The sequence below is a fragment of the Rhea pennata genome, chromosome Z (genome assembly GCF_028389875.1).
Source record: "Rhea pennata isolate bPtePen1 chromosome Z, bPtePen1.pri, whole genome shotgun sequence".
NCBI lineage: Eukaryota > Metazoa > Chordata > Aves > Rheiformes > Rheidae > Rhea > Rhea pennata.
In genome coordinates this window covers 65112838-65136380 of record NC_084702.1, presented here as the reverse complement: position 1 = coordinate 65136380, position 23543 = coordinate 65112838, and the positions used below count along the sequence as shown (strand labels likewise).

General features: G+C 37.8%; 1 protein-coding gene across 1 annotated transcript; it reads right to left on the bottom strand.

The window, feature by feature from the left end:
• Positions 1-145: 145 nt before the first annotated feature.
• Positions 146-19873, bottom strand: EMB (embigin). Its single transcript, XM_062600091.1, has 11 exons — positions 19795-19873; positions 14601-14687; positions 12391-12480; positions 11045-11134; positions 9736-9910; positions 8657-8745; positions 5226-5353; positions 4542-4824; positions 3757-3790; positions 1923-1998; positions 146-674 (listed from the first exon to the last, which is right to left on the bottom strand). Exons 1-10 carry the CDS (start codon positions 19871-19873, stop codon positions 1941-1943), a joined length of 1113 nt encoding a protein of 370 aa, XP_062456075.1. The 3' UTR covers positions 146-674; positions 1923-1940.
• Positions 19874-23543: the final 3670 nt, after the last annotated feature.

Here is a 23543-nt window from a genome sequence, read left to right as displayed (position 1 = left end):
AGCCATATGGAAGGGCATTTTAAGGAAACTTGTATCAAGTATTCAGAATATATCTCTATTTTTTCTTGATTTAAATGAATGTAAGCAAAAGTTAGAATAAAAATTTTTACTGTTCACAGCAAATTGCGAAACTGTTAATCTTTCATTTAAATATTGATAAAGATTTCCCTTCGACCTATTCTTTGGTTAAAAAAAATGAGTGTGTGTCACATTTGTCTAATCTGCTAGTAAAAGGCATTTTCTTTGGTGGAAATAGTTTTCTGATGTTACGAATCCAGCTTTATAACATCTTCAATATTCACTTTCAGATAACGGACCCATTCTGCATTACCTGTCTATTTGGTGAATGCAAAATTAGTCCCAATTTAGGGCACAAAAATCAAACAGATCAGTCATAAAATAACCGGAAGTATGGTTGCATAAAGATTGTCTTTTAGTAGTAAAAGGCCAAACATTGATATCATAGACAGCAAAGGTCTAAATGCAATATATCAGAGTACAATATTGTCTGTATAAAATGAGTAGTTTCACAGGTAGTTTAAAAGCATCTTATTTCTCACAAGTATAGAGATGTTTATGTAGACGCACAGTGGATGTTTAAAATGCATAGCTGCATACATCTTCTGTAGCTTGTAATGGTTACACAGCATTCCACTTCTGTTGGCTTAAATCTCCTGCATTAAAGAAGAACAAGCATGTTATTTATGACATGAATTTTATTATTTCTCTGCTTTATCTTTCCCCTTATCTATATGAAACTAAACTTTATTCCACTTGCACATTTACACTTTGCAAAATTTTTGAATGGTCCAGTTTGTGAGGTGTTTAGGTACCTACTGAAACTGATTTTGCAACTTAGTGAATCCTTAGTAATTTAGTAAGTCATGTGCCAACATGACTTTATAAAAATAAGAGCTTCAATCCAAAATGGAATGTGCCCTTGCTAGTCTGTCACAGCAACCGACTGGAAGCACAATCAATGTGAGAAACATAGGCAAAAACATACTCTTGAAAAACATTATTCTTGATTGTTTTCTGATTTGTTACTCTTTTCCTATGAGCTTTACTTGACACTATTCTTTTCCCAGTCTTTAAAACAAGGAGTATGGAAACAGTCTTCCTTCAAGTGGATGGCTTGTGAGAAGGAGGAAGCACAATACCAGCGGTGACATGAATGCAGAGTCACTGGCATCTGTCACCTTCTCATGATAGTTGGGGTGCCAGATGCAGAAAGGGAACGACAAGGGGAAGAGGCTAGAGCGCAGGATCGGTCCTCTACTGAGGGACCATCCTCTAGCATTTCCAGCTGGCAGAATTTGAAGGAGGCTGTAATTAGACTGCAAAGAGGGTGAAGAATCAGGGAACTTCACTGTATAGCTTCCACAGTGTTAGTTTCTTCCGCCACTAATCTGTCTTCTATTTCTAGAGTCCTTTAATTACTTGTTTTACATGTCTGGTAATGCCATCTTCCCCACTTAGGTTATGAAGGGGAGGGTGCAAGTACAGTAGCCAGAGGAGAACCAAATTTAACATCCAAAGTTACAGCTTGAGCTAGCAGGGCTTCAGGTACATCAGCAGTCCTTATGCATCTTAGCATCTACATTAGCATTCACAGAAATGTTTCATGATTAGGAACCAAGTGATTTAATAGGTTAATAAGGGCCCTAATGAACAGGTGTACCAAACTATTAAACTGCAGTGGTGATAATGATGAGAGCATTCAATTGAAAGTCACCGGACTAACTGTCTTACTGCCATTAAGTCGTGAACGACTATATACCGTTTTATATAAACGGTGGTTCTACTGCTACGTTGCTCCCGCATAAAAATCCATTATGCCATCCCAATCTGCTTTTTTATATTGTCCTTTTATTAGACTGCTTGAGGGAAAAAAACTTCAGGATGTTTCATCTTTTTCTTACCTTCTTTTAGGAAGGGATTTATACTTTCCTGTGCCTAGTGCTACTGCTTTCCACACCATTGCTTTCTTCTGATTTACTGTAAAAGAGAGATTAAATTTCAAATATCTTCCAGAACACAGGATCAGCACAGTCATTCCAGTTCCACAATCAAATCACAGGGCGCATCTAGAATAAGTCTGAATTTTTCTCTTTTGATAAGTAAGAGAAAAGAGAAAAAAAGATAAATGAAATATACTGACTTATAAAAGAAAAAAAAAATCAACCAAGTAATAAAGGCTCAATAGGAAAAGCAGCCTTTTTTCTCCAAAGAGAAAAAAGGCCCCAAAGTTTTGGGAAAAATTGTAACAGTTAAAATATTCCTATTGGTATATTGCTATGGTATTATTTCATTCAGTGGTTAAAATTTGTTTATAAACAAATTTGTATGTTTCATATATGAAAAATACAGATTTTATGTAAATGTGATGTATTTTTTTTATATATATTTTGCCCAGATGAATAATACAAAGACAAACAGTATACAGTGACATCTTAATTACACCTCATCAACCAAACTCAACTGTATTATACAGCATCACTTGACATAATGGACCAGGAGTGTTCCTCTGGAGCCATTCCCTCTGGTACACCAATCTGTGTTCTTAGTAGCCAGCAGTTGAAATAACTTTCAGTTATTGAAATCAGGCAAAAAGGACATGGCTTAATAGATTTTTCTCATAGGTATTTATCTAACAAGGCAGAAGTCCATAAAGATCAAGCTACTAATCAAAACCACATCATCAAAAACATCCCACATCTCATAAGGCATGAAAACATATCATTACTTTAGTGCACTACACTATGTTACAATCCTATTATAGTATGGGTTCAGTATGTTTATAAGGAGCAGGCTATGCAACAAGAGCAGTTACTGAATTCTCAACATAAGATATATCCCCAAACATTTTAGAGTATGATAGCATACTGTATTCCCAAGACATCTCCCTTTTATACTATAACTGGATTACAGTTTTAAAGCTGTTTGCAGAAGAAAAAAGAAAGAAAAATGTAAAATACATTTTCAGCTAACATCGGAGAAAAGAACGTGGAAGGGAACACAGCACAGGGAAATAGAGAAAGTCCCTGCTGCAAGAAATTCAAAAGGTGAAGACTGGTACCACTCAGAGGGACAAAGCAGGATCAGCATACAAAGAAAGAAGGGCTTGAGGGAGGGAAAGAAAATTGGAACACACCTAAAGAGAAGAGGAACTACTGAACTGCATTTTAAAGGGAAATAAAAGATAACAAAAGCCAAAGGAAATGGCTGGGCTTCTGGGGCTGGGGGAGGGAGGAAGTACAGTTTATCTCAAAAAAGGGGAAGTTAGTAAACCTTTCACAAAGATGTTATATTTATGCCTAAACACAGCAAAATAATGCCAGATCCTAAAGATTCAGCAACTACATCTGAAAAATTAGGTTTCTGACCACATATTAGCAAGAAACAGATGTAGGTTAACATGGACAAACCATATCTGAAACATTTTTAAAAACCTCTTCTGTACATATTCCACTTGAAAATGATTTCCGTCATAGCTTTTTAAAAGGAGTTTAGAGTGAGGTCACCTGATGCTCTGACAATAAAGCGAAAACAACTTCCAAACAACAAAATTAAGTGCTAGACAGAAAACAGCATTCTGCACCTTATGGGATTATGAAGGCTTAAGGATGGGAATAAACTGTGCTTGGGTATTCATAGGTAACCCTTACTAACTTTTTAACAATGACATATAACTTCGTACAGTACAATATGCAAAAGAAGAAATATTTAAATACAGAATATAAGTTCATTACTCACAGTTGCTCCACTTGTTCAAATTCTTTTTCATCTTCTGCATAACAGAAAAAGGAACATAGAGCTCTTAGTCTAACATACACATTAAATAATTCAGTAAAAGAATGATTATTATGTGCATAAAATAAGTGAAGCAAAACAAAATCCTACTTTGATATTATTACCTTCTTTGTATTAAATTTACTATTCAAGTTATTCTGATCCTCTATCCAGCTGGAAATACCTGCAAGTTTATCAAGAACTTGATTTCCATCAAGTTCCATAAATCTGATTTTTTCTTGTATATATTTTGTTTCACTTTTGTTTTATCCTACATATCCAGGATATCTCATGCATGTGCACCTTTGTTTCAGCAACAAAGATTAGTGCATTCTGTTTTAATGCCTACATTTTCCTCCTCACTTTAAAAAACTCCTCCCATCAAGACAAGTAACATTTGGTTCCATTCTTTAGCATTCCCTAAACCAGTATAACCTCCAAATGCCTTCTTTTCTTCTACAAACAGAATCAGTAAGGACTGTTTTGGACCATTTGTGGAAAACTTAATTCATACTGAAAGCACTTCATAGCTGAATTCAAGACTCCTGCAGCAGATTTACAAGCCTAAGTAATGCAATATTCTAGAAATAGAATTATTATATAGGAGAAAAAATACAGAAGTAACTATTACACAGAACTCATATGAAGTGGTACGGGCTGTGTTTAAAATTACAGTCAAAAGTAAAATGGAAAACTGTAGGGCACAAATTCAATATATTACATTAAACATAATAAAAAAAGAAGCCTACCTGTGTGTTTCTCTTTCTTTTTTGAATACATCTCATACAGGAAAATAACAGCTACTAAAATAATAACTTCAGCCAGTATTGCTAGAAATGGTTTGAGTGGCACCATGAAGGTCAGAACTTTAAGATTCAGCTTTCCTTTACTTTTTCCTAGCTTAAAAACAGCTTCACACCAATATGCACCATCATCTTTCTTGTTGAGCTTCAGTATCTTGAGATGGGTTGTGTTGCCAGGTACTTGATCGATTATATATTTGTCTGACAGCAAAGAATCATTAATGGTAATCTAAAAATAGAAAAATACATTAAGAAGTCTTATTAATGCAAGGAAAAAGTGTTTAATCAGATTATTTATATCATCATCATTTGTAATTTTATATAGAATTCTATCTAGAAGGATGTAAAATGAATGAAGAACAAGTGGCATTTGTGAAGCACATTTAGTCCACCTCCAAGGGAGGGATTTATCTTAGCTACTCACTTTGTCATCCCTTTATGATCAGTGGAGGAAACTGCACTTTTAGAAAGCAAATCATCTGATCTACCTTAGTCAATTACTTGGGGATCAGATGAGAGTCACGCTTGACTATTGACTCTCCACTGACAAAGGCAGCCTTACATGCCAGGATCTGATGTCCAGGTTCTACCACAGCACAAAGAATATTCTTTAAATGAAGTGGACCTTACCTGTTTGCTTCCATTGGTCAGGTACCAGGTCCAAGTGATGGGAGTGTAATTGGAACTTTTACATATCATTACAACTGAATCTCCTTCGTAACTGATTATGGGTTTTTCTTTTCCTTCAATTTTTGGTACTAAGAAAAAGTAGGAAAGAGTTCAGCACATAAGAGATGAAGGTTTTAACTACAATATTAAAAAAGATAAAATATATTTTGATATGTATTTATTAGCAGTCCAGTCATTTCTTTTCCTTGAACTCATAGATAGTTGCATCATTTGGGAACATGATTTAATGAAGAGTCATTTCAGACTGATGTTCTTTATACAGAATTTCTGCAGAAGGCCACAAGAATCCTGTTTTCAGTTGCTACATAATCTTAAAAGTTGCCAAATAATCTTGAAAATTAAGTGAGAATTTGACTGTGGCAGTTTTTCCCCCTTGCCCTCCTCAACAGCTGTGAGCTATGTGTTTCAACTCTATTGCACTTGTGCACTTGAAATGACTTTTTTTCTTTTTTGCAATTTCACTCTATCTGCAAAAACTGACATCTATTCTAGCTGTAATGTTATCAAATAATGGTCTCAGCAAGTTGTGTGTGTGTTTTTTTTTTTTTTTTTAATAACTAAAATTGCAGAATGAGGGAGTCTTGTAGCTGCACATATTTTCTTAGTTGAAGCAATCACATTTTGATGTATGCCAGTAAAGAGTTACTTTTGGTCCAGTCTTGCCAAATGAAGACTTTGGCCACAAGAAACAACACATAAGATTAACTTTAGAGCTGCTTGTCCCAGCTATTGTAACTGCAGGTGCACGATGGCCTTCCAAGAGCTGAAGCTCATAAAGTTTTGTTAAATATTGAGGCATTCCATAAATATAGCTAGAACCGAGCAAATATATCATGACAGAGGCTCTATTCCCCCCACTCCGCTTCTCCTTCATTCACAGATTGCATACTAGCACGTTCTCCTCAGATTCATTTATTTTATCCATTTATCTCTTAAGTTTCATTGCTCTATCATGTAAGTAGAAATCTAGTGCATCTTTTAAACTGTACTGATCACAAAATACCAAACAGTCCAACCACTTGCTTCAGTAGAGTTATAGTGGATATAAACTAAGATTGTGCTCCCTCCTCTCATTGACTGGTTGAACACAAGTCTTGTTCTCTTGAAAAGTTCATTTCTTGAGAGTGTTCAAACTTAAAAATGCCCATTCCAGGAATATATAAATATATCTATACAAACACACACACACACACACACACATACATATATGTATGTATTTTTCTTTAGTAAGAACATTGCTTGTTCTCTCAAAATCTGGCTAAAGTGAATTCACATCATACAATGTATAGTCATGATTTTTTTTCTTGGCACTTGTTCAACTCTAGATCAAGATCAAAAGAGAGCTTAGTTGTCATTTGTACTTTAGCACCATGCACCAATCCAGCCTTATTACCAGTGAGAGGCAGGTGATCCCACCAGCATTCACAGCAGAGCTGTAGGCTGGCTTAGAGATCATGAATTGTTCCACAGCATGTGTAGCTGAAGAGTTGCTTAAGTAAGTAGGATCCCTGAGCAAAGGACAAACAAGAATGAATCTATTCTTTCTTAAAGTAGCCATTATAGTAACATGTTAAGATATTTTTAAATACCGAAAACATTTCTCCAAGTTCAGTAACTTGACCTTTCTGTAAGTTTCTCCTAAAAACTTCTCACAATGCTACAGCTTCCTGTAGGCATGAGTAGAAGTTTAACTCCTCTTAAAATCAGCAGGGTTGTGCAGGACGGGGGGAAAGAGAGGCAACACACACCCAATAATGCCTAGCTGATGCCTAGTAGAAATACCTTCACAACAGAGTTAGCTAACAATAGTGATGGTTTTAGCCTCTGTGTATAGTGAAGAGTTCTACCAACATATTAGTCATCAGTTTGAGAATTATTCTCACTGCATTATTGACTGGAAGACTCCAAGCTTTCTCTTTCCCACTTCCTTCACACTTGCATTGATCTTGAAAAGAGTCAAGCCATTACTTTGTATGGCATCAGATGTGGCTGCATTCCACCATGAAGCAATTCTCCCATCTTCTAGTAATAAATCAGTCAATCCTATGCACTATGTTCTAGAAAAGGTGACTTCCCTTATCGATTAATTCTTGCTCTTACTAAAATAGTTATTTTAATGCTTTCAAAACAATAAGGCTTCCTTTGACTTTTTTTAAAAACCTACATAGACTTGCATAGCTATTCAACTAAATCTTACCCCCATGTTGACAGAAAAAAAAATACAGAATCATTTTTAGAGATGAAAAGTTCTGAATAAATTAGTACAATTCTGTCTTTCCTCAGGATTGCAAGCTAGTCTCACCTGGCTGAAGGTTTGAAAGCAGATTTCAGCATTGCTATCTAAGACTTGAACATACATGAGAAAGTTCCCTGAAGTTATATGACCAGAACAAAGCCAGCTTGCTCTACGAAGAATTAAAAAGCTCTGCTCGTTAGCCCAGCTGAGGTTAAGGCAGTTAGGTGAAAGCTATGGTTTTTAGGTACATGTGTGCAGGCAGAATCTTTCCCAGTACAGCTCTGAGTGTGTGGAGCTTTCATAAATCAAATGTCTGCCTTGTTTTCTGCAAAAATTGGATGGTGAGAAAAGCAGAAGAGAGTAATTACTGCGTGAGATAAAGATTCTCAACAGCTTATATTTGCTTCATTCCTTTTTTTTCTTTTTAAATTCAACTGGATTTCACCTATCCATGGTGAAATCAGTGGGGGAGAAAGCGGGGGGGGGGGGGGGGGGGGGGGGGGAAGGCACACAGAACAGAAGGAAGATCTAGGTGCTCAGCTCTTCACTCATACTGACCAGTCAAGCACATTCTAGTCATACAGAAGGGATGTTCTTACATGCTATATAAAGATGCACTTGAGTAATAATTTGCTCATTCAGAAATAATTCTATTTTTCACCAAAAATGTGCCTCCATTCTACCAGGCACTGATCTTCCCATAACACCAAATCTTCTCAGTCCAAATTTTCAGAAATTACATGTCATTGGCTCTGCTTTTTGAATAACTGATCTGAGACTCCATTAAAGGGTTTTTGTTGTTTTGTTGTTTGGCTGTTCCTCCTCCTCCCCCAGAAAGTGATGAGTATTCACTCTTGTTGGAGGGATGGGGAGGATAGGAAAATCAGTTATTTCTTTAGAAAAATGTAAGTTTACCTGCTCCTTTGATTGTTACCAGAATTTTGTTAAAAGTGCTTTTGAGTTCCTTTGAAGTTTTTCTTCCCTCTATGTTACAGAAATAGCATTTAATAGAAATTCCCATTTAGCCATTAGCCACTGCTTATGAAGCTATATTGCAATTTCTGTACTATCCAGAATTCCTATTAATGCACGATTTCAATGGTAAAGTGAAACAATAAAATTTAACAGAACTTGCCTTGTAAATGGAACACAGCTTTGAATTCTTCTTCACTTTTAAGAATACAACTGTAACTTCCCAGTTCATTTTCATCTGTGACTGTCAGTCTAAAATTAAAAAAGTTTTACCATTTTGCTCTTCTGCTTATATTTCTTTGTCTTATAATGTTATTTAGCCATCAGTAACAGTTAGAAAGAAGTCAGAAGAGATTAGCAGTGGAGAACGTAACATACATTGCTGAAATACTAGGATTCAGGTTTTGTGCAATGTAGAAACAGCATGACATTTTTAGGAAAAAAAAGAACGAACAGCACATGGTTGCTAAGGAATGTGAACACCATTTTCACCCCTATTGCTCACAGGTACCAAGAGAAGACAAGATGTCTAAGAAATATGATCCAATTGAACAAAAAAGTTATTGAACTAGATATAGGTTTACCAGATGAAATTTATAGCATGAGCTGTGCAGGACATCAACCCAAATAATTTAAACAGTTTGTGCTTTCTTAAAGCCTGTCAGTCAATGGGTTAATATAGCTCCAACAGAACAATTTTAAAGAATTGTAATCTAATAGTTGGACAACAGAGAAAATGCTGGACTCCATCTACTTCATAGACACTTTTTCTGTAAAGCTGATTCCTTCTTCTCTTTTCATTTTGTTGACTATGGAGAAAAACTGACCACTGATACCTGTCAGATTGTCTTCTGAAAGGCATAGCTTGAGGTGGGGATGTGGGGAGAATGGTGGAAAATGGGGGAGGTAGTTAGCAGTGCAGCAGACCGAGATCACTACTTCAACTACTGAATAGAATTACAACCTGGAAGAAACAGGTCCTTATCCTGTACTCCTGTCTGGAAAAACGCTTGTTCCTCCAGTACTAGAAAAAGCAGGAGCTCTTCCTCCAGGTTCAGAGTAACTGCAATCTTTTTTCTTTACCTTCATTTTCAGTACATCGATTACAGCCATTAATTTATCAAATGCATTTGATTTGTACTCTTTTCTGATATACATAACATCATTAGTTTTGGGCTGTGTATATACATGTGATATAATTCACTTGAACCTGCAAGTCAAACTGCCAGGAATGCTACTTACTGGATGCTCCAGCTATTTTCGCTTTTATTGATGTGCTTGATTGTTTCATTTCCCCTCTTCCAATCCACCTGAACAATTTTCAAATGAGGGTATTTCCTGGCCAGGCTGCATGAAAGCTCAACTTTTGCTGGACTGTCCAAAGTAATATTTTTTTCTACAGAAGTACTGGAAACACCTAACAAGAAAAAAAGTGATTAAAGTGATTATATGAAAAAGCATCATATTTCTTCGTTTTAGGGAAAAATTATGTTTGAGATGTGCTTGATTACAGGTGGTATGATCTGTGATTCTTACTCTTTCTGATGTTAGCAGAACTACAGTGCTAGACCATCAGCCTTTCACAACAGGTTTATAAAACATGTCTAAGTGAAAGAAGGAAACACATGCATTACCAAAACAGATGTAGTCACTTTGTTCTATAGATGAACTTGCTAATGGGCTCACATATAGAAACATAGATACCCACTTCACTGAAAGCAAGACAGGCCTATGCTTCTGTGTCATTTAACACAAATGAAAAAATGTAAGTACTTAGTTCTCACCAGAAAAATCAATGTCTTCTCACTATGCTGTCTAAACCTCCTTTTTGATTGCACTGCTATTAAAGAGGAAAATTTAGCAATAACAGAATGAACATGTTATTGAATTATTAGTAAATATATATGAAATAAAAAAAAATACTATCCAAAACACTTAGATTTGTAAAATCTGTAAACATCTATTTTTCAACCAGTTGCAAATTTTCCTGATGCCTTGAACTTACAGGCACTGCCTTGTTGCCAGTGAAGTACTCATCTTGAAACCATCATCTTCAAACTCATTTATCTATAAGACCTTTGCCTTATTATTAGCATACCAATAGCATTACATATAGCAATATGAAAAGATTCCCAAACAGTAGGAAAACTGACCCTTTTATGTCTTTTAATCAGCTTGAGGATACAATACATGCATAAGTGGATAGTAGACTTCAAAGCAGTCATGCTCTCTGATCTATCTGTGTAAGAACAGAACCATGTACCAAGAATACTTGGACCAGAACAAGAAACAGACACTACCTCATTATTTGTTTATTTCTGCCAGAAGAAAATACAGTATAAATGCTGTGCCATTATGTCCTTAAAATATCATTCCAATACTTTGTAAAGGACTTCCAACTGATTTCCACAGATTTTAGTACTTCTCAGTTAGATCAGTCTTTTAGCTGTTCAGGAAGCTGATCATAACTTCTTACTTGGCAAGGCATACAAAAGATTGTTTGCAATCGCAGACATTCAATTTAACTGGAAAATAAAAATCGCATACTTACCAGATAGGATTATTTCATACACTGCGTAAGTGAAATTAGATGACTTCTCTTCAGTGGCCTGCTTAAAGTCTTGTGTGGTCAGATCTGGACCTAACGGGGTTGTGGGGGAAGAAGTGATGCATTATGATCCTATAGAGGTAATCACGAAGTAGAGTGTCGCTATGGTATTGCTACTGGTTTTTGCAATAATTTTTGTTCTGAAAGCAGAGACTTTTCCAAAGGCTGATTCCTGTGGAGATTCTTTACATATACCTTGTGTGTTAACGGTCAGAATTTTAAAAGTAATAGTGTTTTGTGGCCTCTATTAAAGTAATTCTGCCATTTAAAGAAGATAGCTGTTGGCTTTTTGATATAATAATTATGAATGTCAAAAATGCTGTAAGAATGGAATACTTACCTATTTTACAGACTGATTCAAAGAGTCATCTATACACATTCTTTTCCTAAAGCCTACTGATTGTTCTTTAGACTATATGGGACTAAATCAATGTGTAAGAAAGACTTGGAAAAAGAAATAAAAATAAAAAAAAATACAAGGAGAAGAAGTTATTCTCAAAACACAGCCAGAAAACTAGAGGTAAACTATCTACTCTAGAGGCAGCTCCACTGAATGCGCTGGGCTACACCAGCACCTGGTCACAGTTTCTCACTGCTCCACAAAACTCCGTCTATACTGAAGTGAATTTCCTTCCCTGCACAAAGAATATTGTTAATCACTATCATATGCCTGACTGAAAAATACTCACTTCCATCCAGGAAAGGAAAGGACATTTTAAAGGACTAGGATGGTCAGCGAAATCCCACTTCTGTAGCACTACGAGCAGCAAGCTATTCAATTATCTTTATAAAGCTCTAAAAATCTTGATGCAGCTATTAGGTAGGCAATAGTAAGCATAAGACACAGTTGGTTCCTACCATCAGATTTGCTCTTGTGCTGTCTGTATTTCAAAAAATAGAGCAGGAAAGCAAATGAATAAACTACAACTTTAACAATACATTTAGGCCAGCTTAGAAAATATGCTCTGTCTAAATCTACACAGATAGTACGATACTAGCGAAACAGATATCTGTATACAAGTAACTAGTAAAGAAGCATATCCCTACAAGAAGCCAGTAAAAACTATAGTTAAAGGAAAGGACAATTCAGTACAATTACAGTAATCTTCAGTTTTTGCAGTTTCCATGATTATTTTCTATATAGCTTTAAGCAGGACTTAAATGACCTTGATTTCATCCAACTATATGTCCTGGTTATGTCAACTAATATAAATCTTTCATAATCACATGATGAATAAAAACTGAAATTTAACAAATGCAAGTTTAAGATGACAAATGCTTGCTTTTACCAGATGTAGATACACCATGTCCAACTGATGAGTAATCTGAAATGCTCTCCCGAGTTTGCCGATTGACAATTCGTGTAGTTGCCACAGGCTCTGAAAGGTGAAAAATAAAGCTGCTATAAACCAATTTCATTTTCTTTTGAATAAAACAAAAGACAGAAATAGAAACCACACAACTAAGTGCTTGCAAAATAATTTTGTCAGTTATTTCATAATACATCTCAGAAATTATATAAGGAATAAGACAGAAAAATAATTCTAGATTTTTGCAGAAGGAAAAGGGCATCCTGATCACTCCTGCCCAAGGAGTGGAAAGGTCCCAAAGCAGGAAAGAAAAAATAGAGGAAAGCAGGGCTATGGCTTCAGTCCTTTCTAAGCACTGGGTTAGAAAGAGCTGATCACTGCACAGGGGAAGCAGTATCTCTGAAAGCCTAGACAATCTCAGAATATTTCTTCTTCCTTTTTCTTGCATAGAACACTGAAGTTTACCTCAAAGTTCTTAAAAAAAAAAAAAAAAAAAAAAAGAAAGAAAGAAAGAAAAGAAAAGAAAAAAAAATGTCTCCCAGCTACAGCTGTTGCCAGAGATCCCTGCTAGAGGGTTGCATTAAAGGCATCTAAGCAAGCTTAAGCAGAGGTGCCACATGCCTCCCAAACTGCTTGCCAGTTCTGTAAAGCAAATTTTTTGCTTCTCAACATGTCAGCTCATGACACTGGGTATGCTATGCCACAGGCAATTACTATTATGCCTGGCCCGTACAGTCTGTGCTTTCATACCTTGCCTTGTGCTTCAACCAGTGTAAGTAACAGTAAGCCTGTACATTAAGGTGGATGATGTGGAAGAACAGAGCTTCAAGCTAGAGCATTTGGTAGCTGTTGACTGTAGAGCATTATTGTCAGTCCCACCCACTGGTCCCAAACGGGTTTTTTTAAAGCAACCAAATTATGAAACTGTTTCCCAGTCCTAGACAGTAAATGCTGTTTCTCTAGAGAGGAGTGTGAGCAGGCCTTGATCTCTGCCTGATGGAGAAATAAACTGGCCCAAATGTTTTCTCCCAAAATTAAACATGGAGGCTGCAGAAGGTCTGGAATTACTCCTCTGTCTGTGTGCGCAAACACTCTGAGAACATTACAAGGCTGTCACAAGGACCACCAGAGTTTACGTCAGCCTAGTACACGCCTCACCTGGTTAGTGACTGAAATTCCCCAAGACAATAAATTTAGAAGACACTAGCACCAGGTTGTATGGTAGTTCTGTTATCTATCTGTACAGAAACTAAATAACCTATAGAGGGGCTTGCACGCCAGTATGATTCTCATATTGGCTTTCTTCCTCGATTCACGTATCAAATGAAAATAGTTAGGTGAGGTCATATTACACAAAATACCTTGTGTGTTTTAACTCGTGCGTGCGTGTGTGTGTAGTTACTGCAATACCTCTGTTTCTCTCAGACATATACTAAAAAGCTCAGAAGACCAAGATGAACATGAGATAAATAGCATTATCATCTTCAAAGACAGAACTGTGGTTGAAGTAACTTGTCAGAACTTGCCATATATTTATATATAAATATAAATTAGCCCAGATCAGATCTGGATTAATCAGGATGACTTTTAGTGCATGACTGAATTCCTGCAGTCCTAATCTTTACAGAGAAAAGAGTGATGGGATCAACAATCACCAGTTTCTTCTCTTATCTGGAACTTATTCCCTGCTCCCTATCACAATCAGAATTATCTGGAGTATGGTGAATAAAGTTCAGGGACAGCAGAAAGTTGGGACACCTCTCTAATTTTTAAAAGAAATAGATAACTGAAGCTAGTAGGCCCACTGATATGAAGACATTATTGCACGTGGTACTAACACAGAGGCAAAAGGAGTCCTCACATAAAATTCTCAGGAATAAGTTCTAGAGCAGAATCTCCTATTCGAGTTTGGGAATTGTCCAGTCCTATCTCCCTAATGGCAGCGGACCGTGCAAGTGGCGGTCGGATAGCTTTTTCCCCACATGCCTGAAGATTCTTATGACACAAACTTTTGCAGTGGCTTTAAAAGGCCTAGATGATACATTTACTTCTGTTTCTTCTGAAGAAGATTCAAAGTACTTAATTAGTATGAAATTGTAAACTCCACGTGATACTTCAGATGTATCCATCCTCCACTTAGGATTGGGAAAAATATTATAGCTTTAGGTGTACTAAAGTAAAATGATTACCAGGAGATGATTCATTATGTCCAGTTGGCATCTGAGTCAACAAGTTTGCCTTCGTTTGGCTGGCATCTTGTGTTGTCATGGGTAGATCTAAAAAGAAAGAGAAAAGGTAGTGTTTAAAGCAACTTTATTCCTTCTCACTGGAACCAAGCTAGAAACATCCAGTTCATGAAAAGAATTTTAACAGAACCACCTCACCTCATTACCTGTATTTTTTTCTATTAAATTCTAAGTATATGCAGCCAAAATTCTACAGAATTATTTTTCATCAGTTGAATTTCAGCCAGTTTAGCTTATTTTAGGCAAGAGAAGATTGGAGAACAGAGGTAATATCTTTTATTTGACCTCCGTAATAACCTGAAAGAGAGCTTCTTTGTTCAGATCTGCTCTACAAAAAGACAAGCTCCTCTTATCCCATAGTAAGCCTATTGTTAGGCAAAGCTCAGCTTCAGGTTATTTCAGTAGTCTAATAAAATTTGCTATCTGTACTCAAAATCCTGTCTTGTCTGTGGGCTTAGACTAACATAGCTTAACACCAACACGAATTTATTACTTTTAAACATAGACTGGCAGATTGAGTAATAGTGTAAGGACTCCATTACAGCATGACATCTGCCTATCCTGTTTTTTGACATAATGGATGATCTCTTTACCTTCTATTATCACTCTGATGAACAAAGCAAAAGGCCTCACTGGCATGGAACATGGATTTCACCAAGCAATACTAATCACTATTTCCAGGTTCCAGCTTCCTTACCATCATCACAAATCTAATTTTGTTTCTATAATACAGTTTTTGTAAGAGCCAGGCAAGACTCCAGGGTTTTGCTTTATGTTCTTGACTGGAGAAAGGACAGTAGGGGAAGAGGCACAGGATTTGTTTCGTTTTTGAGTATGTTGCTGTGTCTCTCTTGCATTAAGAATTCATGGTCCCTATGATTTACAAAGATGAAGATTTTTTCAACTTCCTTTGCCTTCCCATATTTGGGTGGCAAAATTAACTAGCTCAGAATAAACATTATATCCCTATACACTTAGATATTCCAGGACATAGTCTACTGCTATAGAACTTGCAGTGGGATTTGCTGTTCCTCAGTCACAGAGCAATCTTACATCAGTAACTTTTAAATGATTTAACCAATATTTATAAAGTTTTATATGTAGCCAAGAAGTTTTAAAATATATGCAGTCATAATTAAAACTAAGAAGGGGTCAGTAAGCTCTGCTAAATATTCAAGATAGTAACAAGCATACAATGAAAAGTGAAAAAGCTACACCACAAGGTTTTTTGAGTATGTCCAGACACGCTGAGAAACCATGTGCCTTCAGCAGAAGGTAGTCAGCACACTGCCAGTTCCTTTAAGTGAACAACACTAACAATACTTCTATCTCATTTCAGTACTGTACGCACAGATGATCCACACGATCTCCCATTGGAATCTCCAGTGTGCAGGTACTCCACACTATGTCAGATTCACATCTCACTTGCACCATATGCTCTCTCATAAACTGCCCATCATGCTTCAACCAACTTGGATCAAGAGTGAAATAAGATAGTCAAGGAGTAAAATTAAAAGAAAAAAGAGAAACAGCATTAGTGGTTCTTATCAGTAGGCACTTTGTTTCCTCATAGTTCATTAGTCCATTGGTCCCGTAGTCAAATGTTTTACCCCCTTTTCTTTTTTGCCCTCTTCAAGCAAAGGGGCTTATGAAATTTGCTTGGCCTGAGTATCTGCTAGCTTATAATGCAGTTGGTAAAGACAGTAGGTCTTATTCTCTGCTTGACAGAGGTGATTAGAGCAGGGAAAGTTGTAATACTTCTGATATTAAGGATAAGATTGAAGAAAGATCCATGAATTTTGCATCTGTGCAGTGTCTTGAGACATTCTGAGGTTGTCATGGATCACCTGACTTCATGTCAGCTTAGTAGATGCATCACCTGCATAGTAATTAAAATCTTCCAAGATAATAAATTTAGAAGGTGCCAGTGCCAAGCTGTGTAGCAGCTCTGTTATCTCTCTGCAAGGAAGCCAGATAACCTGCAACATGCTTTGCATACTAATAGCATTTTCATCTTGGCTTTTTTCCTTGATTCACATACCAACTGAAAATAGTTCAGTAATGTCATTTCTAGTCAAAGCTGTTTCTGTATCTTAGCTCATATCTATCCATATGTAAACCTACGTAGCATAGAAATAACACTGCACCTCTGTCTTGTCCTCTCATATGCATCCTGCTGAACAGCATAGACGATCAAGACAAATCACCACTGGATGATTGGTGTCATCAAGCCAGCCAGTGATGTAAGTAAAGCAGAGTAACTTCTCAGAAACTATTAGCTCAGCTGAATGCCTTAGCCTATTGATTAAATCTAATGCAAATCAGTTTTACATGGTAGATTGCTGGGTTCTTGTTGCCCTGATCTTTATGAAAAAGGGATAGATGAGAGCATGTGGACATCAACTTATCTTTCTGCCTTTCTTCTGCTCCCTACTACAGCCAACATTTTAGATAAAAAAAAAAAAAAAAAAAAAAAAAAAAAAAAAAAAAAAAGGTGATCTGCTGTACTTATCAGAGCAATTTCAGGCTTTTCAAATTTTTGATCTCACTTTAGAGTCCTACAAACACTTGGCCCATCCAACTATCTTCACAAGAGTGCAGTGGAGAAAAGTGTGAGATACAACTGGGTTTAATTTAACATCATTAATGTTTAATTTAATGTCAATTCATTTAGTATCAGTAATACTCTCTGCCGGTAGACAAAGCATTCAGTAACACCTGAAACTAGCTGCCAGGCTGGACAACTTCATAGTGCCTCTATTATGGGAGCAGCTGCAGTGTGAGCTCTCATTAGGCACCAGAGAACCCAAATGAGGGAGCCCTAAACACCCTGATTAAAGTCCTTCCTTCAAGACAAAAAGTCAACAATGAAGCAAGATCTATAGGAAATGAGGTATTTCCTCTGCTCATGTAACTCATGTGAGTTTTCATAAGTTAGAAGACTGGATGTGGTAGGTTTGCCTTTTTAAAGGAATCTGGCAGCATACAGTGCAACTAAGCTAGAAAACGGAACCAGACAACTAAATGAAGCAACAAGCTCTGAAGAACATGTCTTGGCATTTAGTATTTACCCTGAAGTTACCCTCAGTTCAATGTAGAATAAAAATGATTGCTTATTTAATTGTTTTGAAAAATTCAGCAAACTACTATGAAGATTTAAAAGACAGCTGACAGAACATGAAACTGCACAAGCTACTTACCCCAAAATAAAAACTTGGATGCCTTTTTTCTTTTGGCATCTGCCTGACCAGCTGCAGGATATCTAACCCACCTATAAGCGGAAAAGTCCTTCTGCATATGGTACTTCCTTACGTTGCATTTAACCACATTAACTCCATTTGAAGAAACATGCTAGTTTGCAGGTTCACTTAAATTTGAATCCTCACATCTCCAGAATACATCTTGTTTCTGGATTTCACTATAATGCAGTTTTAGTACATCTCCCTCCAAGGTAATACTAGCTTCCCTTTGATGTGGTGGTCAGCTAGTTCCTGTGCTAATTCCTGACCAAGTTTTTGTAAATTATCAACTAATGGAAGGATAAAATACACTTCCTCATATTTAAGACAGCATAGAAATTGCAGCATGAAGCCTTTCCACTTATGAAAAGTATTTCATATGAATATGAAAATGATTACTATAAATACAAAAACCAATCGCCTTACTTTATACAGATAAAGGCTACTAATACAGGTAACCCCAGTTACTGATATCTGATCAAAACTAGACATGATATCCCTCACTTTAGAAAGATGGTAGATAAGGGGAAATTACTCCTCAAAAAAGAATTTTATGGCAGAAAAAGATACAATTTCCCTGATAGTTTTGCATTAGTGCTCTCTGAAATTCAGAACTGCTTCAGTGACCATTGGGTATAATTTTTGGTAGTAACAGTCATCAGCAAAAAAATAAATATTATGGCTTGCTTGTCATGATATGACTGACAGGTTCTTACAAATATCAGCCCAGTATCTTTTTTTTTTTCTTGATGGAAGAAACTGTTAGAAAGGATTTCTAAATAAATCTTTCATATAAATACATACACACATATATATATATACACACACACAGTATATATATATATTTTATATATATATACACACACACTACATATATAATAATATATATAGTAGTTTCAACAAGCTTTAAGACCTGTAAAACAGGTTTTCTGCCTTTTCCACATTTTCATTTAAAATTTATATAAATTTTACAGGAATTATCATCAAGGAGGGAAAAGTATTTGAGAAGAACAACAGAGGCACTAAGAAACATGTAACTGTTTAGGTGCACACTAAAAATGGAGCTAAGTCACTGATGTTAATTAAACTCACAACATTAATGGCCATGCACATAGAGCGGGCAGAACTTCTGGTCTTCGCAAAACAGGCTCCATCACTTGTATCTTGCCTGGCAAACATCAGCAACCTGATATTCCTTCCATTACTACACATCAAAAACGATGATTAACAATGAAAATACACTAATTCTATAAATAACTTCCTATCTCTTTAGGAGTGGCTGGCCTGCTCTTGAACTACAGAAAACCATCAGAGGCAGAATAAGGTCCAGATGTTTGAGCCCAGTTTCCTTCATGAATATTTTCACTGTCAAATTTAAAAATGCAATGTAAAATCCTCCAAAAAACATTCTTCAAAACCCACCAGGCATACTGATATTTTACTTAAGAAATTTACTAATATGGAACTTACAGGGTTGGGGATTTTTTTCACACTTAATAACACGTTATTCGATGAAGCAATAGCTGAATGCTACGCCTTGACCTCCAAGACCCGTGAGCTAATAAACCTTCCCATTTGCGAGGCAGAAAGCAAAACCCGCCTGGACCGGGGGGGTCCAGAACGGCGGGAGGCAGCTCGGCATCGGAGCCGGATCACCGCGCCCAGCGCGGGGTGCGCCGGGCCCCGCGGCGGGCCGGGGCCGCTCGCAAAGCCTCGCTCCTCGCCAGCGGCCCGGCGCATGCTGCGGCGCGGGCGGCTCCGCGGCCCGGCCGGTGCCTCCGGGGCGCGGCCGCTCCCCGCCGCCGCCGCCGCCCCCCCGGCCCGGCCCGGCCCGGCCCGGCCCGGCCCGGCCCGGCGCCCTCCCTCCCCTGCCCTCCCGGCGCGGCGAGCGCCTTTACCTGCGGGGCTGCCGCCCGGCGCGCACAGCGCGAGCAGCAGCAGCAGCCGCACGAAGCGCTCCCCGCAGAAGGCCGGCATGGTGCCGCCGCCGCCGCCGCCCCGCTGCGGGCAGCCGCGCCCCGCCGCCGCCCCGCTGCGGGCAGCCGCGCCCCGCTCCGCGCCGCGCCGCTCCGCGCCGCCGGCCGCGCCCCCGGCACCGCCCGCGGCCGCTCCTTATGGGCAGCCGCTGGCGAGGCGGCTTCCGAGACGTCTCCTATAGGGCTTCCTATATAAATATATGTATATATTCCTCTGTGTGTGTATATATATAAAAAATATACACACACACGCATGTATACACATACAGACACGCATGCATATATATATAGGTACAGTATCTATATATATACACTTGACAAATAACTGAACTTGGATTTTGCAGTACAAAATCCGGCAAGGTGGCATTCTCTGACGGAGGGTCTCCCAAAGTGGGTAGAATTTGTTGAGATGCGTTTTCATCAGCCGAGGCAAAGGTTGGTTTGCGCATAAGGTTTGCATCAATAATGCAAAAAGGTCACTGCAGCTAAGGCTTTAAATCATCTTGTTTCTCCCATGCTGGCAGAACTCCAGGAGGTTATGCCAAGCAGGAATAAATCTGGTCCCCTGCATATTGATTTTTCAGCATTATATATGCTCATGCTGCTGTTCACGTCCTCCAATACCAACCAGAATAGTGTCCTTCAAATTAATTTTTTTCTATTATAAAACATCCCCAAAAGTATAATTAACAGCAAAGGATTGGGAACAGAAGTGGTTCATTAAGCGCTCCAGCGTGCTGGAGGAAGACTCGGGATTCCTGTTGGCTGTAGGGCTCCACATACGGAGAGGTGTTGAAAGAGCGGACACCCTTCATATACTTGAAGCCTTCTGTGCTCCATGTGTAAACCTTGCGTACAAAAAGTAGAGGATCATATACGTGTATAAATAATAAATACACAGTGATAGCTGTGCAGCTGGAAATCCACTGCTTTTACAATTCAGCTACAACCCACAGTCTTGTGGAGTTGTCTGAGAGCTGGACAGTACCGATCTGCTCTAAGAGGGGTCTGAAGCCACAGCATTACGTTAATGTCGGCCTGTTACAACCACAGAAAGCGATGGAATTGAGACACGAAATCCAGTCCAGGTAAGGCTGTTTAGAAATAGCAAAGATCTTTGACTTTTAATGCAAAAAACTTCACTGGAGCTTGAAAGCTGGTTTGTCTGAATTTGTTAGGCCTGAAGAGACATATCTCTTTGAGAGGAAAAAAAGGGGTGGAGGGAGTTGGCAGCTTTATTTAGGTAAGAAAAGACCATTTTGTAGTTCACCATAGTGCTCTCGGTCGGAGAGGAGTGGTGGAGCAGGCAGGCGTGCTGCACCATCCCTTGTTTTGACTGACTTTACATTGTGCCCTGTATCGGACTGGCTTCCACCCTTCCCACCGCGTCATTATGGACAGAGTATTAAAGCAATCTGAAGATGCATTGACTACCTACACAGGATTTGTTCTCAGCTCTGGGCTTCTTCAGGGCTTGTCATTTACAAAAGGTACATCCCGTGCTTACGGGATGAGCAGGCAGGAAAAAAAGAACCAATTCTTAAACTCCATGAGCCGTTATTTCCCTGTGCTCATGATACAAGTCACAGAAGCCACAAAGCAACAGAAGGGGGAAGAGGCAAACGAAAAGTAGCAGTTAAAGGAACCGATCAAGCAAAGAACCAAACAGACGTATATTCATTGCTCTAAAATTTGACTTGCTATAATGGTATGCTAGCACTAGATTCTTCCCCAAATAGGGGAAATCCCCCAAGTGTGGGATTTGCTAGATTACTGAAAGTGTTGTAGTAAGAGATTTCAGAAAAAATAAGGTTAGTAATAACAATTTAGGAGGAAACTGAATATTGAATATTGTTTAAATAAATCAAGTCGCATACTGCTTTATATTTGGAAACAGTGATTGGTGAGTAATTAGGAATTCCAGAAAAAATATCTCTATTTAAACTTTAAGTAATCTAATCTGCTGCATCTATAAACATGCATTTTCTTCTTCTCTCTCTAGCTAATTCTTTGCTCTCTGTTCCAGAGAGAAACCTTGTTTTTACATGGTAATAACTTGGAAAATGTGATAGCTGTACTGGAATGGATATTTGTATCTTGAACCTTACTTTTGACTATGAGAAAACTTTTATATTAAGGACAATGTCTAATTAAGGGGAAATTGTTGACTTAGGTATTGGGAAGGTCTTTTTTATATGTTTTCATGACAAAAGTAAAATAAATAGAGCTCTGAAAATAGTCTTGACATGTTCATTAGTGGCTGAAGAAAAATGCAGATAATAATCTTTTGTCCTTTTACAGCACCTTTTTTCCAACAACCCCTTGCATGTGCAAAGCTTATTCACTGGTGTTCATTTTTTTCTGTTAAAAACTAAAACAGTAAAATAAGCCAAGAACATACCTCATCCAGCACTTTTCCCTGACCAAGAGCATGCTTTTATAAAGTCAACCAAAGTGTGAAAAGACAGCAAATGCACGTGTGCAAGAAGAACATGGAAAAGTCAAAAGTGATTGAAAACCTGTTGAGGTGGTAGTTCAGTTCCGCTTCAGGGACAGTACTACCTTACTTTCAGTTTCTGAAGCTGAATCATCAAGACTGTTATACTCTAGATATGTTTTTGTAGTGTTCAAGGGGCTTGAAAGAGGAGCTAACATTTGTTTACAGATGAAAAAGTAAGAAATGACAAAGCATCCAAATAAACAGTGGCAAATAGGAGAAACAATTTAGAATTAATTGAGAATTAAGCCTTGCAATTAAGGCCAGGATTTGAAGGAATATGTGTAACCAACTTGTGGACCACTATCAAAAAGATATGCTAATGCATATTATGAGAGATCTAGTTGGGTCCCCATTCTGTCAAGGTGCAAGTCAAGTTAAAATAAAAAACAGTGTGGAACAGTGTAGAACACATGTTTTCAAAAGCCAAAGCACTGTATTGCATGCAAGACTACAAAACTCAATTTTATCGTCTTTGCCAGGCATTTATCTTGTGCTTACTCTCTCTGAGGGAATTAAGTGAACTGACCTCTTGACTAGATTTGAAATTGCAGGTCTGATTATGCAATCAGCATACTCTGCAATTGCATGATCTGCAAATTCTGCATACTCCTGGAGGGCTCTAGGTACCGATATCTCCTGTTACCTCCTACAAGGCAATTTGCAAGATTAAGTCTATAACCTCTATTAGGAATTTTCCATTTATCAAACGTTTAATGTCACTGGCTAAGAGCTGAGCTGAAAGTGAAACAAAAGTTTGAGCTGTAGTGCGTCAGAGATGTATTTCATAAAAGTCTTAACCTATATGATGGCACAGGTTGTTTGAAAAAAAGATTCGATGTCAGGATCTATTATGTTGCTACCAGTACCAATTACTGGCACTGGTGATACTGATATTTATACAAGATACAATCTCGATCGTTATCGTGTGAGTTTTGATTTTGTGCTGGACTGCAGTGAGTCTGTATGTAGTGCGAGTCTCCTCCGAAAAGGCTTTGTTCACGTGTCAAACATACTTTAAGCAGAAGCTGCCAGCCAGAGTGTCAGCCAAGAAAAATTTTTAGCTAACAGCTCTTTTTGCTTTTTTTCCCCTCCACTGAATCCTGGAAAAAATAGACATTTAAGGGGAAAATAAAATGAAAAACTAATATTTTGTTTAAAATGGAAGTTAGAT